The sequence below is a fragment of the Plectropomus leopardus genome, chromosome 16 (genome assembly GCF_008729295.1).
Source record: "Plectropomus leopardus isolate mb chromosome 16, YSFRI_Pleo_2.0, whole genome shotgun sequence".
NCBI classification, from domain to species: domain Eukaryota; kingdom Metazoa; phylum Chordata; class Actinopteri; order Perciformes; family Serranidae; genus Plectropomus; species Plectropomus leopardus.
In genome coordinates, this window is record NC_056478.1 from 16,503,502 (window position 1) to 16,522,964 (window position 19,463).

General features: G+C 40.1%; 2 protein-coding genes across 2 annotated transcripts in view; both read right to left on the bottom strand.

Moving 5' to 3' along the window:
* lpgat1 (lysophosphatidylglycerol acyltransferase 1) overlaps window positions 1-3,034 on the bottom strand; it is a 66,492-nt gene extending 63,458 nt beyond the window's left edge. Inside the window, exons 1-2 of the mRNA XM_042503165.1 lie at window positions 2,454-3,034; window positions 796-1,048 (exon numbers count right to left, since the gene is read on the bottom strand). Coding sequence (XP_042359099.1) covers window positions 796-1,033 — 238 coding nt within the window. The 5' untranslated portion in view covers window positions 1,034-1,048; window positions 2,454-3,034. The remainder of the gene's footprint in view (window positions 1-795; window positions 1,049-2,453) is intronic.
* A 1,534-nt stretch (window positions 3,035-4,568) lies between these two features.
* ints7 (integrator complex subunit 7) lies at window positions 4,569-18,449 on the bottom strand. Its single transcript, XM_042503314.1, has 20 exons — window positions 18,266-18,449; window positions 17,981-18,110; window positions 16,886-17,032; window positions 16,621-16,758; window positions 16,479-16,525; window positions 15,460-15,659; window positions 14,284-14,406; window positions 13,599-13,716; window positions 13,339-13,473; window positions 12,899-12,996; window positions 12,305-12,544; window positions 11,857-11,994; window positions 11,459-11,665; window positions 9,895-10,089; window positions 9,573-9,676; window positions 9,408-9,476; window positions 8,806-8,938; window positions 8,042-8,140; window positions 6,452-6,637; window positions 4,569-5,650 (listed from the first exon to the last, which is right to left on the bottom strand). The coding sequence occupies exons 1-20, from the start codon at window positions 18,357-18,359 to the stop codon at window positions 5,369-5,371; spliced, it is 2,883 nt and encodes a 960-aa protein (XP_042359248.1). The 5' UTR covers window positions 18,360-18,449; the 3' UTR covers window positions 4,569-5,368.
* Window positions 18,450-19,463: the final 1,014 nt, after the last annotated feature.

The window sequence follows — 19,463 nt, forward strand, 5'->3', positions numbered from 1 at the left end:
ATGAGGACATTTTGACAGCGTCACTGTCAAAGAAGCGAGTCGCCTTAATTATTGAAGGTGAAGCAAAGAGCAGAACTTATTCAAAATGAAAATAAGCATTTAATTATTTTTTTCTTCAACTGTCTAATTTTTATTCTATCATCTGCCCTAACCCTGTTTCTGACTTAATATTAATTCGGGAGACAACACTTGGTGATAGAGGGCAGTGGGACAGTAGCTACACATTTGTGTCCATGTTCACACGCTGGTCAGATGTTAACAGAGGAGCAGCGAGCCCTGGTTTGTGCCTCTCTTGTATTTACATTCATTGTGATAAGTGTCTGTTTCTCTGGAAAATATACATCCGGCGATGTTTCAAAAGCCAAGAAGATGATTTAACAAAATGTCCTGCTGTTCTGAAGATACATATCGAAAATCTTAAAAGACTCTTCTACGATCTGGAAAAAATGTCTCTGTCTTTGTTTGGGTTAGCAAACAAACAACTTTTTTTATTTTGAAGCAAAAATGCTATTTTTTTCATCCAAATGGTTAAAAGAATCTTTGAGAACAGCAGCAAATGTTATACAACAAAATTCAGGTTTTTTCAAACATTTTCAGGTATATTTTTCAGTGAAACGGCTGCTTATCTCTGTTAATCGACAGTTATACATGAAGCACAAACTGGGGGGCAATGTAACGCATGCTCGCCCATCAGTCAGCTCTGATCCTTGAGTCCAGCGTGTTCAAAAAATAACTTTTGCATGCAAGGCAGCACGTGGAACAATGTCTATGTGTATGAATCATAAACCATCTTACCTGTATAACCTGCGATCCAGCCCCATGAGGACACCATGGCCAGCAACCATTTGAACATGATCCCTTCGATGTGCCAGAAAGTGGAGCTGTCCCATATTCTCACTGGCTGGAGCAGCACCAGGTATAAGCAGTAGGATGGGATGGCTACACAATTGTTGAAAAACATGAACACGAAACGGAGCACAGACTTGAGCAGAATCCAGCTCAGTCTGCCGGCCCCGTCCAAGAGCTGTGCCATCCTGATACACACCGTCTGCAACAGAGACACAGCAGCAGTTAGCATCTCAGCTTGGCTTGTTTGACAAAGTCGTGTGTGTACACACCGTTATCCTTACTGTAAACAAACTGATGTGCTCTGAACAGGACACAAATCCGCAAATAACCTTACAGCACTCTGGAAGCCCAGAAGAGTTAGTCTGCTGCTAACCGGTTCAGGGTGAGGCTATGTCATGGTAAATGTAACACACGCTTAAAGGACACTGTCTTCTAAATATTGGGAGGGGGGGGGGGGGGGTTATCAAGAACTATTTATTTTATCGTGACTGCCTGCTAGCTAGCTGCCTCACCTTTACAGCAGAGATACTCAACTTTTTTTTTCTTGGGGGCCACTTTTCCAAATGACAGGAGGCCAGGGGCCAGTCACAGCAGCCCAAAGCACCTTTCTAGGATTTCAGGACATTTCTCAGATATTAGGATGTTTATAGGCATTTTTAAGGCATTTTAGTATAATTTTAGGACATTTGTAAGATTTTCAGACATTTCTCAGATTTTAGGATGTTCAGTTTAGTTCATTTCTTGGATTTCAGGACGGTTCTAGGATTTTGAGACCTTTCCGAAATTTGGGACATTTCTAAGATTTTAGGGCATTTCTAGGATTTTAGGACACTGCTAGAATTTTGAGATGTTTCTAGGATTCATGACTTACTAAGATTTTCAAGTTTCTAGGATTTCAGCTTGCTTGGGGGGGCACTTTTGCAAATAGACAGAATAGGAGGCCAGGGGCCAGTCACAGAAACCCCATACATGTTTCTATCCTTTCAGGTCGTTTCTAGGATTTTAAGACATTTCTAGGATTTGAAGACGTTTCTTGGATTTCAGGAAGTTTCTCGGATTTTAGGACGTTTCTAGGATTTTAGGGGTTTAGCTGGGACCTCTGTTGGGGGGTGCAAGGGAGCCCTATTTTGATTTTGTTTTATGTACTCTGGTGCCTCGTGTATATTAAAAGTGCAAAAGCAATTCTCAGTCTGAATCACTTCATTTTTAACGTGGATAGGGAAATGCTTCAGGGGCCACCAGATACCCAACCGGGGGACAGATTTGGCCCGCGGGTCGCATATTGAGTATTACTGCTTTACGTGCATGCAAAGACGGGACCATAAAAGGACCAGTCGCATGGGACGTGGTCGACCACTTCATGACATGCTAGCTAGCTGAGTTAGCATAATGGGAACAGATGTTAAGAAATATGTTATGACACCCCGTTGGCTACAACAGTGCAAGACGCACATAACAGAGGTACCGTTAGCTAATAATTCAGGTATTTAACGAGGTAATGCCAAAAGCTCGGCTGTCTGGAGGCTGGTGCAAAACGCAATCCCCGTGTGTCTCACCCAGGATATAGCCCGACCCATGTAATGTAAGAAAGTGTGGTTACTCACCCAGTTAATGTCACTGAAGCATCCAAGGACGGTCAGAGATAATTGTTGGAGCGAGATAAACTATGTCACGTGTGGCTAACCTTAACGGTCAAGTTAGCATCGTTTGCTAGTTGACATGGTGTCTCAAATCTGGGGACAGGGCTGGAAGTGTCTGATAACGTTACAGCAGCGCGATAAAACTGCAGCCATTTAGCTAACGTTATCCAGGGGCTGCTCGGGCACACTCAAACCCGGCGGGCGGGCACCGTTAGCTCGCTAGCTAGCTAGCAAGCAACTCCACTTGAGCGTCGCTGCTGGCTCCATCTCAGTCAGAGACACCGGGATTATTCCACTGATGCATCATCATCATCACCATCATCATCGTCAAGTTAGCTAGCTACTGAGCTCCCATTAGCGAATACGGACGAGCGGCGGTTGGGACCGGGCCTCGGATTAACGCTGATAGTTACAAAAACGCAAACACAAGATATAAACGACATATGCGCGTCAAATACGAAGAGCAGCGATTTTTTTTGTCTCTGTGCTGGCAGGAGCCGTTATCTTTCTACAGACCTCGATTCACACAGCAGCGTCAATGTACACAAAAGATCAACACAACCAGAGCGGAACTGAGTCCGCTGTGCCTTCAAAATAAAAGCGTCAGAGGTAGGACTTGAAATAAGGGACTGTTAGTTATTTATGAGAGGAGAGGGGGGTGATGCTACGACGGAGTTTCAGGGTCTGAGACTAAAATAGTGATATTTCATCACGTCATTCTACATCTCATTTAAAAGTGTGCCACAAATAAACTGTTTGCGCACACTAACCAGCATACACGACAGGCGTGAAAATCTAATAAGTAATTTGTGGTGGAGGAAGAGTCATGCATTTTCCCCAAATCACTTAAGGAAAAATATCTGTATGGCCTTTTTGGAGGGTACAAACAAAAAAACAAAAGTCACACCCCAGCCACCCCCCTCCTCTAATGAATAAAAAACAGTCCCTTGCATAACATGATCTAAACTAACCTCTTGTATTTTTTTTTATTTTTGTTTTGGCAACTTTTTTACTATTTTTTTCTATTCTGAACAAGTAAGGCATTATTAAAGTGACAACGACTTCATTGTTTCTTAGTTTTGTTTGGTTTTTCTTTTCAATTTTTTATAGTCTGCTCATTAGATTCTGGTAAATACTGTATAAAGATAGCAAAATACATGGCTGGCTCAGTGGATAGGACAGCGCCCCATGTGCAGAGACTGTGTCCTCGCTGCAGCGGCTGCGAGTTCAAATCTGGCCCCCAGCCCTGCATGCCCCCCCCCCCCCCCCCCCCCCCCCCCCCCATGCTCTCTCTGTCCTTTCAATTAAAGGCAATAAAAGCCCAAAAAATAATCTTGAAAAAAGAGACAACAAAATATTGTTTTCATATGCAGAATTTTCTGGGACATAAATATGCTGTTGGGTTCATGTCCACTCCCAAGCAGATGCATTTAGTTCTAAATATCCACAAAACAGGGTCACGGCACTCAGTGATATTTACAAGACTGACATTAATTGATATTGTACTTGGGTAGAACAGATTCACATAAAAAAATGCAATTTATAAAATTGCCAAATCCGTGATACATTTTAAAGTATTGGTCTTTACCTCAATGCATGTCGTTAGAAAAGAGAAAGTAAATACAAAATTATTTTAAATAAGTGTAAAATTTGAATAGCAAATCAGTTTACCATAATGTAGCATAACTTGTCCACAATTTAAAAAAATGTTTCAAATTTGTTCTTTGTACACTGCATAGTACCACACTGTTTCTAAGTGTTGCTAAACAATCAATATAAAGAAAATCATTCAGTGAATTTTCTTTTATTAACATTTAATATAAAACTAAAGCTTTAAATGGTTATTTTCTAGTTAGACTATAAGTGACATTCATATTCTACGTTCAGCTATACGTTTTATTTTGAAAACAAGGCGCGGAAGTTCTATTTTTATTCCCGCTCACTTGCCGCTCGTGCGTTCACCTGACGCCAGCTTCTCGCTGTTTAGTGCGCAGACTCTCTGATGTCTGCTCGCTGATGGTCTCAGTATCTACGGACAAGAAACAGCTTTTCTAAATTTATGACTAAATCTCATGACTACATCTTAAATCATTTGGACTCATTCCCGGCGGCGAGTTATTTTCAGATTACATCATCAGTCATCAGCTGTGTGAGTTCACTGCTAAAACTGATGTATTTAGTTTAATTTGTAACCGGAAACTGCGTGGGCTGCTGGAATTAGCATCATTATTATTATGATAATTTATTGCATTTTACAATTTTGGATAGTGTAAAGCTAGATTGTTATAAATTTGAGGAAAATAACATGGAAATCGTAAAATTATCATTAGAAATAGTGAAATGTAATGTTACACTGTAGGAATTAACACACAACTATCTATTAGATTACCGGTAATATTTTGTAACATTATGATTAAAACAAGTCCGGAATTAATGAGAAATGTTAGTGCTCTTCAGAAAGTGATGTCCATTGAATGACCATGGTGTGCCCCCTGATGGCTCTTTATGTTATTACACATCATGTTGACTAAATAAAAGGACGTTGAAAACTGAAATTGTACTGGAGATAACTACATGCATGAAATATGATTGGATTGAGTTTATGCACAGGGAATTAAAAGCAATTTTGGACCTTTATGCTGAAAATCTTCACCAGATTTGAGGACTATAATGTGAGGACTTTGGGTCATATATTGTGTGTCCTTTACACCTGGTCAACATTATTTTTGGAAGGATAACACTCTGTGTGGAGCATTAAAATTAAATCTTGTCTTTTAATAAATGAAAAAAATATGTACATAATCCGTTTCTACGAGACAAAACAGGTCAAGTAAAAAAGCACAAACTTTTTTGAAGCTAAAGCACAGAGAGGGCATTTCCTAGAAGCGAGCGTATGCACCCCTCTGAGGAGCGGGCTGAGCTCCACCCTGCTGCAGCTGATGGCGGAGCTGCTGGGAGTAAGGATCCTCCAGGGATTTAACTGACACTGTTGTCTTAGGCCCAGTCTTCCACTCTATGCCACTCTCGTCCACCACAGAGGCCTCCACAGTGACAGTGTGAGTGCCCAAGATGGAGAAATTCAGCAAGAACTGGGTGCTGAAGTAGTCGTTGTGGGGCTCTACCCGCTGCTCGATCTCATTAGTTTTAGTGTCGAGTGGAATCTAACAGGGGAAAAAAACCAAAAACAAACATCAGAGCAAGCATGATCTGTGGATAAATACAATATATATATTATCAGGGTTCCTGAAGCTAAAGGCCAGATGGATTTAAGTATAAGACCAATTTTCTAATGACCAAAAGTGACAATTTTATTTTGCCCAAATTTTTATGTAACATAAAACAAGACTTTTTTTTTTTGTCCAGTGAAAAAGTTAGATTATCTATGTCAAATGTTGAAAAAAAACAACCCTTTTTAGAGTGGGTCACATGGAAGACGATGAAAATATTATGTTGTCATTAAAGTATCTATTTGGTTTACCAACAGAAGTGGGAGATATCTGGCATTTCTGGCCTGGTTTCTGTTTGATTTTGTGTTTCTCAGTCTGCATGTGAGAGTCCACTGCTTGGATTAATCCCATCATGGCAAGTTAAAGAAAAGGAATTTATGAAATTATTTAACAAAAAGAAATTTTTACCAAATATTTTGACATTTTACAATGTAATGTAAGAAAAAACAATTCCTAAATCCTACTCCCCATGTCTGAGCATTTTTAAGACTTTTGAAACTTAATTTAAGTCAATTTAATACCAATTAAGGCCTTATTTTTAGATTAATTAAGTCAATGCCTTTTAAGATTTTTTTAAGGATCCGTGGGAACCCTGCTTATACAGTTTCAAAAATAAGATACGAGCTTTAATACAAAAACAAAATTGGAATATCCTCTATGCTGTATAATAAAAAGGACACAATGATGTTCAAATATTTGCATTTCTGAGCAAAGATGAAGGCAAACACGAGATACCTTGTAGTCAGGTCCCGTCTTGCTCTGGAGGACTGAAGTGACATTCAGACAGACGGACTGGATTTTCCTGAAGAGTCCTGGCGTTGAACCGTGCTGCACCACCCCCTCCACCTTCAGAGTCAGCTGCTGGCTGCTCTGCACTGGGATCGGTTCACTCGGCGTCCGTGGGGAAGGAGAGAGGGCGAGCTGGAAAAATGTAAAAAAGACGTTCATGTGTCAGCCTTAAGAGAGCTAAAGAAAGACTGTCATATATAGCTGCAACTGCACTGCATGTTCCCTCAGACTGAGCTGCTGCTGTCAGTCAGCAGTGAGCCTGCGTGACAACCTTTATCTACTCTGATAAAAATAAACATCCTTTGCATTTGCTGTGTATGCTGGTTAAGTGATTTAAAAAAACAAACTTAAGGAAAAGTTTGAGGGAATGTTGGTCTTTTTAAGGATTTCCCATTTTTCATTTTGTTAATTAAGTGATCATTAAAGGGACTGTTCACCCAAAAATCAAAAATCCTGCAGAGCTGATTATCAGTCTAGACTGTTTTGGTGGGAGTTTCTGAGTGTTGGAGATATCAGCCATAGAGATGTCGGCCTTCTCTAGAAAATAATGGAATTAGATGGTACTCAGCTGTTCAAAGCGCCAATTTAAAAAAAAACAAAACTCAATAGCAATAGCTGCTTTTACACAGAGATTGTAGTATGAGCCGCAGCTAAGTCCCCGTCCTATACCGCCCCTACGTTTTTACACAGAACCAAACAACGGCGGCATCACTCTGCTCCAGTGTGTTAATTTATACTGCATCGCTGCATCACACAATCAAAAGAGGCATGACGGGCGTGACATGTAACAAAACGGCATCCGCCTCTAGTGTGACATAGATTATATCCATCGGCAGCTCTTTCTAAACAATAACAAACACATAACATGTCAATCACAAACATTTATTGTCACTGTTATATGGCGGCTGATCTCATCCTGTGCTCGGAGGGTAAGGGGCGCCCGAATATCATTGTTTTCCCAGTTTGCGGACATTTGCTCCCTCTGTTCTTCTTCTTTGTATTAGCCACTAATTGCCAACAACTGCTTTTTAATTCTCCTGCAGTGGGTCACACACATAAACACGTCAAAACGTCACACCCATGGAGACTTCTGCCGGCTTTACTTTAACGCTGACGTTGTCACGGCGCTGTTAATACCTCCTGTCTCGGCTCAGAGGCGAGACCACTCTGTCCCTTTTTCTGCAATCGAACGTTATATACAGAATGGCAAGGCAACAAAACGGCTTGCTTTTCCTGCCTTGAATAGGCGATGCAAATGTGGCTTATGTCTCTTTCCAGAAATCATGATCCGGTTACTAAACAGACCATCTACTGCATCTATTAATGGACGAGAGGCTTGTGCTTGTGACAGCAGGAGATGAAAACATTTACTTGATAACTGTCATTTTATTCTCTTTCACTGTGAAAAGGTTGTATGTATGTGTTTTTTTAATTCTCTTTAAAAGCACTACAGGTAGGAGGAAAAATATGCAGTTTGTAGTGTGTATCGGGACAATCTATATCTTAACCATTTGATGATAAATTGAGTTTCTGTACCTTAATGCTTGTTGACTGAAGCTTCTGGAAGAAATACCTCTGGAAAGACAGCGGGACCTTGAGCAGAGCTATGACAGCATCACAGAGACAGCCTGTATGCTGCAAAACAAGACAGTAAAAAAAAATCCATCGTCTTTATTGACATTGTAAGCAATTAGCTGCAACTTATTTTCAAGTTTTTGTCATTTTGCTTCATCTTTTTGCAAACAGGTCCTGTTTAACTTAAAAAACAACAGTTATTAACAGGCCTGTATGGACAATATGCAGTAAAGACGCATACAGGTATGAGTCATTCTATAACATTACATTGTAACTTTGCCTTACCTCTCACAGGCATATTTACTACTTTTCCTTTTTATATTCAGTTTATTCATTCAGTTCATTTGCAAAGACTGCAAACAAATATCATTCCTCATATCTTAAATTCTCTTTTTTTACTTGTTCTCTCTTTACATACAGGATTTGATGAGCATTGTTGAAGGGAATCTGAGTTCTTAGATTTTTAATTACCAACCACTGCTTCTCTGTAATTGTGCATATAACAATAAAGAAAGTGTGCTTCCAATAATATCCAAAATAAAAATTAACAATTTAAAAGCAAACACTCATACTCAACAAACACTCAACAAAAATAGGTGAAGCAGCAGATTCAGCTCGACTCAACAAATTCACCACATAACTAACACTATATCAATGCAGAGCATTTGTCTGTCAGCTAAATTATTAAAGTATCTGTGATCACGAGGTGCTCATATTAAACTTACCAGGTGTGAAACTGGAGGGTGTTTCTTGGTGAGGCCCTCCACTTCCTCCAACACACGACTGAAGACTGACATCATCCGCCGCTCATATTCACTCTCTGTCTGGACCGACCCCAGGGTGCCGTACTCCTGAAAACTAGATAACAGAGACGGACAGAGACAATCTGTTACAGACAAATGACTGCAGGGGAGAATGGCTCCGGGGAATGTGAGCACTTTCAACAGAAACACTCAGGTACAAGGTACAGTGAAAAATCTAATGAAATAAAATGCTTTCCATTATGTCATCTATATTAAATGTGCAGCTAACAAAAAGAAGATACAGCCATGCATCACTCTGCAGTTAAAGCATGACTGCATTTCTTGAAAAATTCAATATGATGCATTTAAACATTGACGTTGACATTTTTTCCTCCTACTTTATTTGCTGTTTACCATGGAGAATACAACTTCAGCTCTTTGACTCAAGTTTAATAATAAAGGTAGCAGTTTTCTCAAATGTTTAGAAATGACAAACAATGCAATTTACACAAAAAATTAATGAAACTTTCTCCTAAACACCATCACCAACAAATTCACACATTCTGGGCCACAGCAGCTCTTACCTGGCTGCCTGCGGGTCCAGTATCAGTGCCTCTATCACATGGGAGACAAGCAAACAGCTCTGTTGTTGTCTGAGCAGACCGTTAAAGAAAAATGTCTGACATTAAAGAAAGAAGACACAACAGCAGAGAAACCAGAGGATGTGACGGAGACATGTTTGAGGATACAGCTCCACATTTCGAAGCGTGGCATAATCAGCATCAAACGACGACTGGTGTAAATCAGCGTAACGAGCTGCCAGACTTCTGAACTCATCCATGCAAACCTTCATCTGGGAAAAAGAAAAACAGTAGTGGCTTGGTGATAAACTAAATTTCATTTTCTCACATGAAATTTTAGTCCGGATAAATGATATGTGTCACAAGTTCTCAAATTGATGCCATCTAGCAATTTGGTGAGTGTCTTGTGTGCTATAGCATGTTACAACAAGACTACCTGTAGCCATTCCCTGCAGGCGCACAGCGACTGTGATTACCACACTATCTTTACCTGCATTGAGATACGGCCGCACCGCTGCAGGTCATTGCCTGAGGTGAGGGCGATGGTGGTGGCAATGGCCGGAGGAGGGCTGGTTTTTAAGCTGTTGCACGTACAAATGAGCTGCGACAGGGCTTGCAGGGTGTCGATCCGTAGCTTGATGAACTCACACTGGAATGTAAGCGGGCTCAGAGGAGTGCTGGCAGCCTGGAGGGAGGGCATTAATCAGATAACAGCACATAAACACGACAGTTAAAGAGTGACACGGCGTCTTGTTGAATTGAACTAACAAGATACAGTCAGTTATCAGGGGAGTTAATCCATTAACAATTTGAGATGCTGTGAGGTCAGCTTTAATACAAGACTATTGAGTGGCTGCAGCTTTAAAAGAGTAATTTGGATTTTTTTTTAAGTGCGGTTCAGTGGACAGGGGATGCAAACCATATTTTAGCCACCTACAAAATAGACATTAGTTCAAATGTATGCTATGTGAAAAATATTTTCAATACTTTATCTTGCTGTCAGACAGCCCTTCTTAACAAGGTCCTGAAGATGCTAGCGTTGCTCTCTTTAAAGACACCAGACTTCTTTGACAAAAACAGTAATTTTACCAGCAGAATAAAGGAGCTGCTGGCCTACTGCTGCCTCCATCTGTTAGGTTGTTTGTGTTAGGCGTGGGATGATATAACTTTACCTTACATTTAGTCAAAAAACAAATATTTTTTATTCCATCACATATAGGACACATCTTTCTTTGAGTGAAAATCTTTTTTTGTGGAAAAAAAAGAAACAAAAATTGTAAAACTTTAAAAAGCCAGTATTTTCAACTGTTTGAAAAGGCATGATCTTTTTTCTTTAGATTGGTACGTACAGAGCCTCTTTTTGCAGAGCCTCTGTAGGTAGCCGAGCGGTCTCTTTGGTTACTGCTGGATGTAATATTCACAATTATCTTGAAAATTAACTTCACCATGATCAACGTATGTATTTTCTGAGCGTCTTTTATCTCAATTTGCTTTAAAATCTTACAGCTTTCTACCCCTAGTATTTGTTATTTTGTGATTTTGGTCTTTTAAATGGTTAGATTTGATTCAAAGTCATACAATGACACAAACTTACTAACTGATGCAGCAGCAGACCAGCATTTGATTAGCCACTTAAAATGACAGTTTTTGGCAAAAGAATCTGGTGGCTTTGAAGAGAAGAGAAATAATGGCTTCATTTTCCTGTCAGAAATGGCTGTCTGATAGCAAGGTACAGTGGCTAAAATATTCCAAATATAGCGTACTCCTAAACTTATACTGATTTTCTTTGTTGTTGTTGTTGTTGGCTAAAATGCGTTTTGCCGCTGCCCTCCTCCACTGCAGTACAACGCACAGCTTTTGTGGTACCTGCTTCTCCAAACTGCGGTTGTGCCGACCGCCATCAACTGCAGGTAATGCATTGACGACATGTAAGTACCTCATACAACCCCACTTCAAAAAATCCTCAACTACCCCTAAGCATCTGTCACTGGTGAAGTAGGAGGATGAATTGTATTAATATTTCTTGACAGGCAGATGCCTGGCAGTTATCTTACTGTGAGGGAAGCGATGCCCTTTTGGTAGGAGCGCAGAGCCTCGGCGATGGCGCTCATGGCTCCACTGTAGTCTCCGTCCTCTACATGACTCAAGCACTGCTCTGCCTGAGAAAACTCCTTCAGGCTGTTCAACCAGAAGTAGAAATGCTCTGATGCCACACGGGTCCGCAGACTCTGGTACAGCTCACTGGAGAACTCGTGGCATCCCTAAAAATAAATGATAACATTTCAGGTGTGTGATTTTGGCAGTACAATATCTGTGGTTTCTGCAGCTTTTGTGACACCTTTTCATTATTGCAAACAGATGCTTCCACTTTACCAGCTCTACAAAACACTTAAGGGTTAAGCCATTTTATAGCACAGGTTCAATTACGTTTAAGGTAAACAGATGAGATTACCATGCGTGAAGCCTGTCGTGCGATGCGGTACACCGTCCAGCCATTAGCAACGTTCTCCAGCTGCTGTTTGATGACTGTCTTCACTTCAGCTGACAGAGACGACTGGCTAGCAACAAAAATCACTGTTGCTAAGGAAACCTGCAGCACACAGTGGGAGAGATGAGTGTTGAAATCCATAATCAGATACTTGCAAGGGTATTAAAATGAGTATAAAAACAAGAAAGCCTTTTTAAAGACGAATGCACTGTCAGCTTTCCTTGCATCTAACTCCAACCGAAAACAGGTTTGCATGAGCAGGACATAGTGTACATATAACACACTTAGAACTTCACTGTCATGTAAATGCTTTTGTGAGTCTCCTGTGCTGAAAACATAAAAGCTACAGACTCTAAAATCTTTATTTTCCTGTCTCAACAGCAGCTGATGTTTGACTCATGCCGTCTCTCACCAGAAGCTCTTGCTGCTTGTCAGTGGAGGAGTGACTGGCCACTCTGTAGAGGTCCACCAGATCTCCCAGCATCCCATCGCCCAGCACTGGCAGGTGGGTGGCGATGGCTGCCAGAGCGTGGCACATGAGAACGCGAGAGGAGTCACAGGATAGGTGGAGCTGGCCGAGCAGGAATTCCACCGCTGATTGGCTGAGGTGGGGCCGACTTTTCAGCAGTTTGACCAATGAGGTGAGGGTTGTCTAGGAATGAAGAGTAGAGGGATGGGTATTACAAATCATTTATCGAGCAAAAATACCCCAAAAAAGTGTTTCAAATGTGAGGATCTACCGCTTTCCTTGGTCTTATATTATTATTAATTTAATATTTTTGGGTTTGGAAATGTTGGTTGAACAAAACAAGACATTTGATGAGGTCACTTTAGGCTCAAGGATACTGTGAGGTGCTTTTCTCACTGTTTTCTAATGTTTTGTAGAACAAACAATTGATCGATGAAACAAGAAAATAAACAACAGATAAACTGGTAACAAACAATCATTAGTTGCAGCCCTGCATACAGTCAGTGCCCTCTGCCTTGTGGTTTAAAGTTGTCTTACTTTGAGTGTGGCCTGTGCGCTGGGGCTGCTGTCCTGACTGCAAAGCATCAGAAGAGACTCCACTCCCAGAACTGTGTCCTGCTCCAGCTTCACTATGTCTGGAGGAGAAATACAAACAGCAACACTGAGCCTTGGCACACAAGAGCAAAATTCAGTGGGCAGAAAATGAGATGAAGCCATTAATGCACAACTGGCTTTAAGAGAATCAAAAATCAAAATGTTTATCGTCACTGTGGTTATCTCAAGTACGATTATGTGAAATATTTTCTCTGAGAGGCTCCATTAAAGAACAGCAGTAAATAAAAAGACATGAAATATAAGGTAATGGAATCTTATAACACAATAAGCACATAAAAAACAATTTTAAAAAATATACATATTTTTGGAAAATGTATACATTTAAGAATCCCAAACCCGGGGCATTAACGGCTGTAACTAACCTTTGTCTGGACAGGAAATAGAAATGTTTGAGAGCACTATGACCCCATGAGCCGCCACTGCCAGGTTGCTGTGGTAACAGCATTCTTGTGCCAGTTTAACCAGGTCAGTGAGCCGGGGGGGAACTGAGGAGCCACCTGAGGAGAATATTTGAGAGGAACACACATCAGTCCAAACTCCTTCCCTTCTTCACAGTACAAATGACATTCATTAATAATAATACACATAAACAACAATTTGTTGTATTTAAAGTGAACACAACCTGTCATATTGTTAAAGTACTGCTTGATTGCAATTGTTCCAGAGAGGGTGGAGAGAACAGCCAACATCCCAAGCTTCAAACTGTTGTAAGGGCTGCTCAAGGCACATTCACACAGGGTCTGCGGAGATGAAACACGTATCAGGCATGTCCAAAGTCCCGCCTAGGGGCCAGGCGTGGCCCTCAGAATGATTTTAAGCTTGTCTCTTGTCCCCCAGCTTGTCTCTCAAAATATATTATATGTGGCCCAACACACAACATTAATCACTTTGCATTTTTGCCATTCACCTCATGATGGCAGGACCACCACACAATTTGTAGACATGCACCATTCAGGATCTTCGCAGGCAGAGCTAATGAGTTTTCATAAACAGGCGGTATCAGACCTTTCCTGCTAGTTAACTGTCATGCCCACAGCGGAGAAGCGTAAAGTAGACGGCAAAGGCTGCCGTCTTTGGGAGCAGTGGGAAGTTCAATACTTTCTCACTGAGAGACGAAGCAGTTGAATTTGTCTTGTTTATATGTTTTTTTTAAATAACCCATATGATGCAAGAAGCAGCTCGCCCCCAGTTATTTTCCTATTATCTAATCTGGCCCCCACTCAAAAAAGTTTGGACACTCCTGCAATAGATTACCAACAGAGTTTATACCAACACCACGACAACCGCCAGTGCAACTGTGACTCTACCTGAGTGTTTTCTCTGATCCAAAGATGAGGAGCCTTTTTAGCCAGGAGCTTCAGGTCATTAATTGCGAGTCTCTTCACAGCTTTCCGTGGGTCATCTTTCAGGTATTGAAGGAGGAGCTGCAACTGTGCACATAAGGAAACAATTAAAAAGTAAATTATTTAGATTTTTTTGAAAAGCTGAAAGAGTGCAAATGTTAATTATAGCAACACAGCTACATCAATAATAGTTTAAAGTCAAAAATGCACAATTCTGGGTCTTCCATTTAGTCAAAAAACTACAGTAGGTATTTTGCACTTTTATCAGCATTCCCATGTTGTGCTGCTGGGCGCTGTTGAATTTTCTGTAGCTTATCACACAGCAACAAGCTGTAACCCCAGGTCCCAGTTTTTTGGATTTAGGTGAGAAATGTAGTTTGCGCGGCTAGTGTGTCTTTCTTGTACTACAATGTATTTTTCGATTTGTCTGTTTGTTTGTTGGAAGTTAAAAAGTATAATAAAAATATTGGAAAAAAACAAACAAACTCTGTGACAAACACAAGTTTATGATACTTGCATGTTTTGTTCAGCATGATAATCTTCACAGATGAACACCACTTTTGTGTGTTTTGAAGCATAAATGAAATCGCCTGTAGCAAAAAGCTATTGTTAGGCTAGAAACAAACTACATCGTGGTCGCACAACTTAAACGTCAACACCCCGAATCGTGCAACAACAATCGTTCAGCGCTCTTAATTTTCTACAAAACTCTCTCCTGTTAGCGTGACCTGATCTAGATAATGATCATGGCTACATCAATTGCTCGTCTCAGTAGTAGTTTCGGTGTGATGACGTCTAATGTCCCCGACAAACACTGTAGTCCAATTTAGCCGCTTGTTAGCAACTGCCTTTTTAAGACGTGTAAAACCTTAAAAGTTCAAAAATTGGGTTTACACTGACACATTTTATGTTGCAAAACAAAACGTCTAAATATCTTTAGCCTGTGTTAACCACAGACCTTATTTAAGGCATTTTACCGAAAACCTATTAAAAAAAAACCATAGACTTTGAGACGAGGGAACCCGAAGTGCAAAAATGCTTACAGACCTCCGTGTTTTAGGACACATTACTTCACCGCTCTTTTGCCCAGCCCTTAAAAAACTAAAATAACAACCATGTACAGCTCTGTCATGATAATACCTGTTTTGGTATATCGATGAGGGAGGACGCAGCCAGCTGGGTGAAGGTGTGCAGGGTGACGATGACCATGGGGGTGGAGGGGTAAGAGTTGCCCAGCTGCTGTAGAAGCTCTCTGCTGCTGGAGGCCAAGCTGGCATCATGGTGCATGTGCTGCAGCATGGGGATCAACTTCAGCTTCAGCTCCACTGGAGTGTCTAAACCTGAGGTTGAGACATAGATTCATAATGAAACGCTCTATAAAAGACAAAATGAGCATACCAACAACACATCTGATGAATAGTAACAAGTTACGTAAATGATTTGTGGATTTTGCAGGAACCTGTATTCACAGTTTATCTCCAAATGTTTACTCCAAATATACAGAGACATTTGTATATTCTTTAGTTGGTGATTGGTGTTTTTTGAATGGACTGTAATTTCAGAGTTGCATGTTTAATGTTAATTATCAAATTATTTGATTTTTTTTGTCATGAAATGCACAATGACTCGAGGATAGCACTTAAAAGCATTTCTAAAAACACTTATTTCCAAAGCTGTCCTTGACTGAAACTGGACTGTGTTCATTTTGTGTGGACAATAATGTTCACAAAGACCCCAATTTAATACTATTGGAGAGAGATGGAGATGGAGAGAGAGAGAGAGAGAGAGAGAGAGAGAGAGAGAGAGAGAGAAAGAGAGAGAGAGAGAGGAGATGAAAGAATGCAAACGGCCACAAGTTGGAGTTGAACTTGCAGCCGCTCTGCGAGGACACAAACCCAGTACATGGTTGTGTACTCACTCTACCAGGAGAGCTACCAGGTGCCCCAATAAAAGTTTTAAAAAGTCATCTTAAGAGCTCTTTGGATGCATCCAGTATAAATCACCTGATTTAGGGTTTGATTTGTTTTTATTTACAGTTTGGATAGTTGTCTGGAATGTGTACGAAACAGCCAAAGCTTGTAAAAAAAGTTGATAAGCACAGCACTTCTTGTTTCAAAAGTGATCTGGGAATTACTTCGTACAGAATAGACAGATTTTACCTTGGATCATCTCGCTGACTTTGTTGCAAATCCCTGCTGCAAAGTCTCTGAAATCAAATAAAACACACCAAATTTCTGTTATCAAAACAACATCCCATTTAAAGTACACGGACCAATGCTCAGGTACAGCAGTTTTCCTTACTTTGACTGTGCAGAGAAGCTTGCGGCAGCAAATATGGCTGCTTCCACTTCCACATTATCATGAGAGTCCAGACTTTGACGAATACTGTGGTGGGCATTCTTCCTGTCTGGGATGATAGAGGCCAAACTACCAAGCATCCTGAAGAGGAACAGAGAAACGGTTGGTTTTAAGTACAGTGTCAACATATGTTGGTGTCACCACCATTCTGAATTAGAAATCCTGTGCCAACAGTCAGGCCTGTTGTGTAAAACTTTAGTATTATTACCTAAGAGTGATGGCTCTGGCCACAGGGTCATTGCTATGGATGACCGAAAATACCCTTTTGACAAATTCGTCCACATTGAGGATCTTTTCGAGATGTTTCTCACTCTGTTGAGTTACTTTGAGCACACAGAGGCGCAGAAAGTTGTTCCTGAAATCAGAGAGACAAGCTTTCATAAACAAAGACAACTGTACCACAATTATTGATTTTTTATGTGTATCTGAGTTGTATAAGTTGGAAAACAACCAAAAAATAAAATAAAATACAATCAGTATCACTCATCACACACCAAAGCCATGTTACTTAAGGTTACTTAAAGTTACAAATAAAAAAATAACATATTTCATCAAAAGCCACATTAAATTAATAAAATCAAGCAGTTGTAACCAGAAAACTATGAGTAGTTTTACCTGATAAACACTTGGTCGTTAGCTTTAAAAAAAGACCTAAAACTGCTTTAGAGAAGCTTATATTCAACTTTCAGGATAAGGACTGTCATGCTGTTGAACTCAAGTATTTTTGAGAGGTGTGTATAACATCAAGATGAAATGCTCTTGTAATCTTCTTTTTCCCTTTTTTAATTAACCTTATTTTTAATTTGTCTACTGAAAGGAAACGGTGCAGAGTTAAAGGTGATGTCTCCCACTCTGAACCCCCCTCCCCATTCCAACCGCCCCTCTCTTCCAAGGTCAACATACATAATTGCATGTATATTAAATAAATGAAGACTATCTATGAATACCTGTCACATGTGTGTGGCAAAACATAGATATATAGAGAGAGAGCAAGACCCCAGAATGTTGCTCATTTTGTATTTGGGATCAAATGTTTTGCCACACACATGTGACAGGTATTCAAAGATAGGGCGCCAGAATTTACCCAGTGCCCCTGACATGCTAAAAACTGTTGTAATTTTCTCAGTACACTGTGTTACTATATTGACTAAGTGAACCTCATATACCGACAACTTTAGGCGTGACAGTTGGTTTTATTATAAACCATTAAAATATGGTTTAAAGCTTTGATCAGAATCGGAAACTAATAATACTTGTCATCGAGCAACTGTCGTCTTTGTACAAAGTCACACAGCATCCATACCCGAGTCTGAAGATGTCAGCTAGCTTCAGAAAAGCAGAGTTGATGAGGATGGGGAAAGGGTACTTCTGGAAGAGTTTGGGAAAGAGCACCACAGCCTCACACTGCTCCCCCAGCTTTCCCGACCGCAACCCTGGAAAATAAGCAATTTCACTGGTCACAACAAAGCAGGGACGTCTTATATAGACAGCTACACTTAGCAAACACCGACACACAGAGAAGACGGAACACACAGAACCAGACTTCAACCGGTGCTAACGAGCTAGCATGCTAACGCAGCTAACGTACCCTTGTCCAGCTCCAGGAGAGCGGAATTAGCGTCCAGCTCCTGTTCGCCATAACAAGCCTCAGACAGGAATGAGCGCGCAGATGAAAGCGACATATTTTAGTTATTTTTTGGGGGTAAAAACAGGCTTGACAGCACCCACGAGCCGTTAGCTTTTCATTGTACTGGCGGCGAAACCTGAAACCGGGTGATACTGCAAAAACATTTCCGGTCTACAGGTTTGGATTTCACAATAAAGGTCTTGTTTTACTGCTTAAATCTAAATCTGAAAACCTAAACAATTCTTTGTGAAACAAAATATACAGAATAAAATTAAATTAAATTAAATTAAATTAAATTAAATTAAATTAAATTAAATTAAATTAAATTAAATTAAATTAAATTAAATTAAAATACCACTTACATGAAAATGACAAGTACATATATTGAAGTACTGTACTATTTCAAGGTACTTAAACTTTGGTATGTCCATATTATTATATTATTATGTTATCATATATCTGCACATTTTAATCAAGCCAGTTAAAGTGGTTTAATTCAATCTGCTTATACTACCACCACTAGGCTATTGCCAAAAATGAACTTGCCCAGCACTGACCCAGAATCGGCATATGCCAGAAGAAATCAGTTGGGCCTTGTCCTGGCCGATTCTGGTGAGACACGGGATAAATGACTTCCCAAAATGAAGCCTCATAAACTGGTTTAATTCTGGCAACCAACACTGCCATCACTGAGTACCCAACAATTTGTATAAGTACAGCTGTAATGATAAGTCAGTTAATCATTTGGTTGATTGACAGGCTTTTATTAGGGAACCCAGCTGGCAATTTTGGTTCTAAAAAAAAAGTTAATTTATTTGGACATACACTTGCCAACTTACAGACTGTCACAGGGGACATTTTCTGTATTGAGCACTTTTTTAATTTTTTTTTTTTTTTTTACAAATTTCTGATAGTAGGTCTACTGATATATTTTACTTAGGTGATATTATCAATGCAGGACTTTGTATAGTGTTATTATAGTGTGTTAGTGCTTTTACATAAGTAACTGTAAATTCACATAAGTAGCCTAAATCATCTGAATACTTCCACCATCATGCCTATGATCCATGCAACACAGAGATTACGTATGTTGATCCATTTCTTGGTATAATTACTGTAATGAGGGTAATTTATTGTGAAAAAAACGGATCAATCGGTA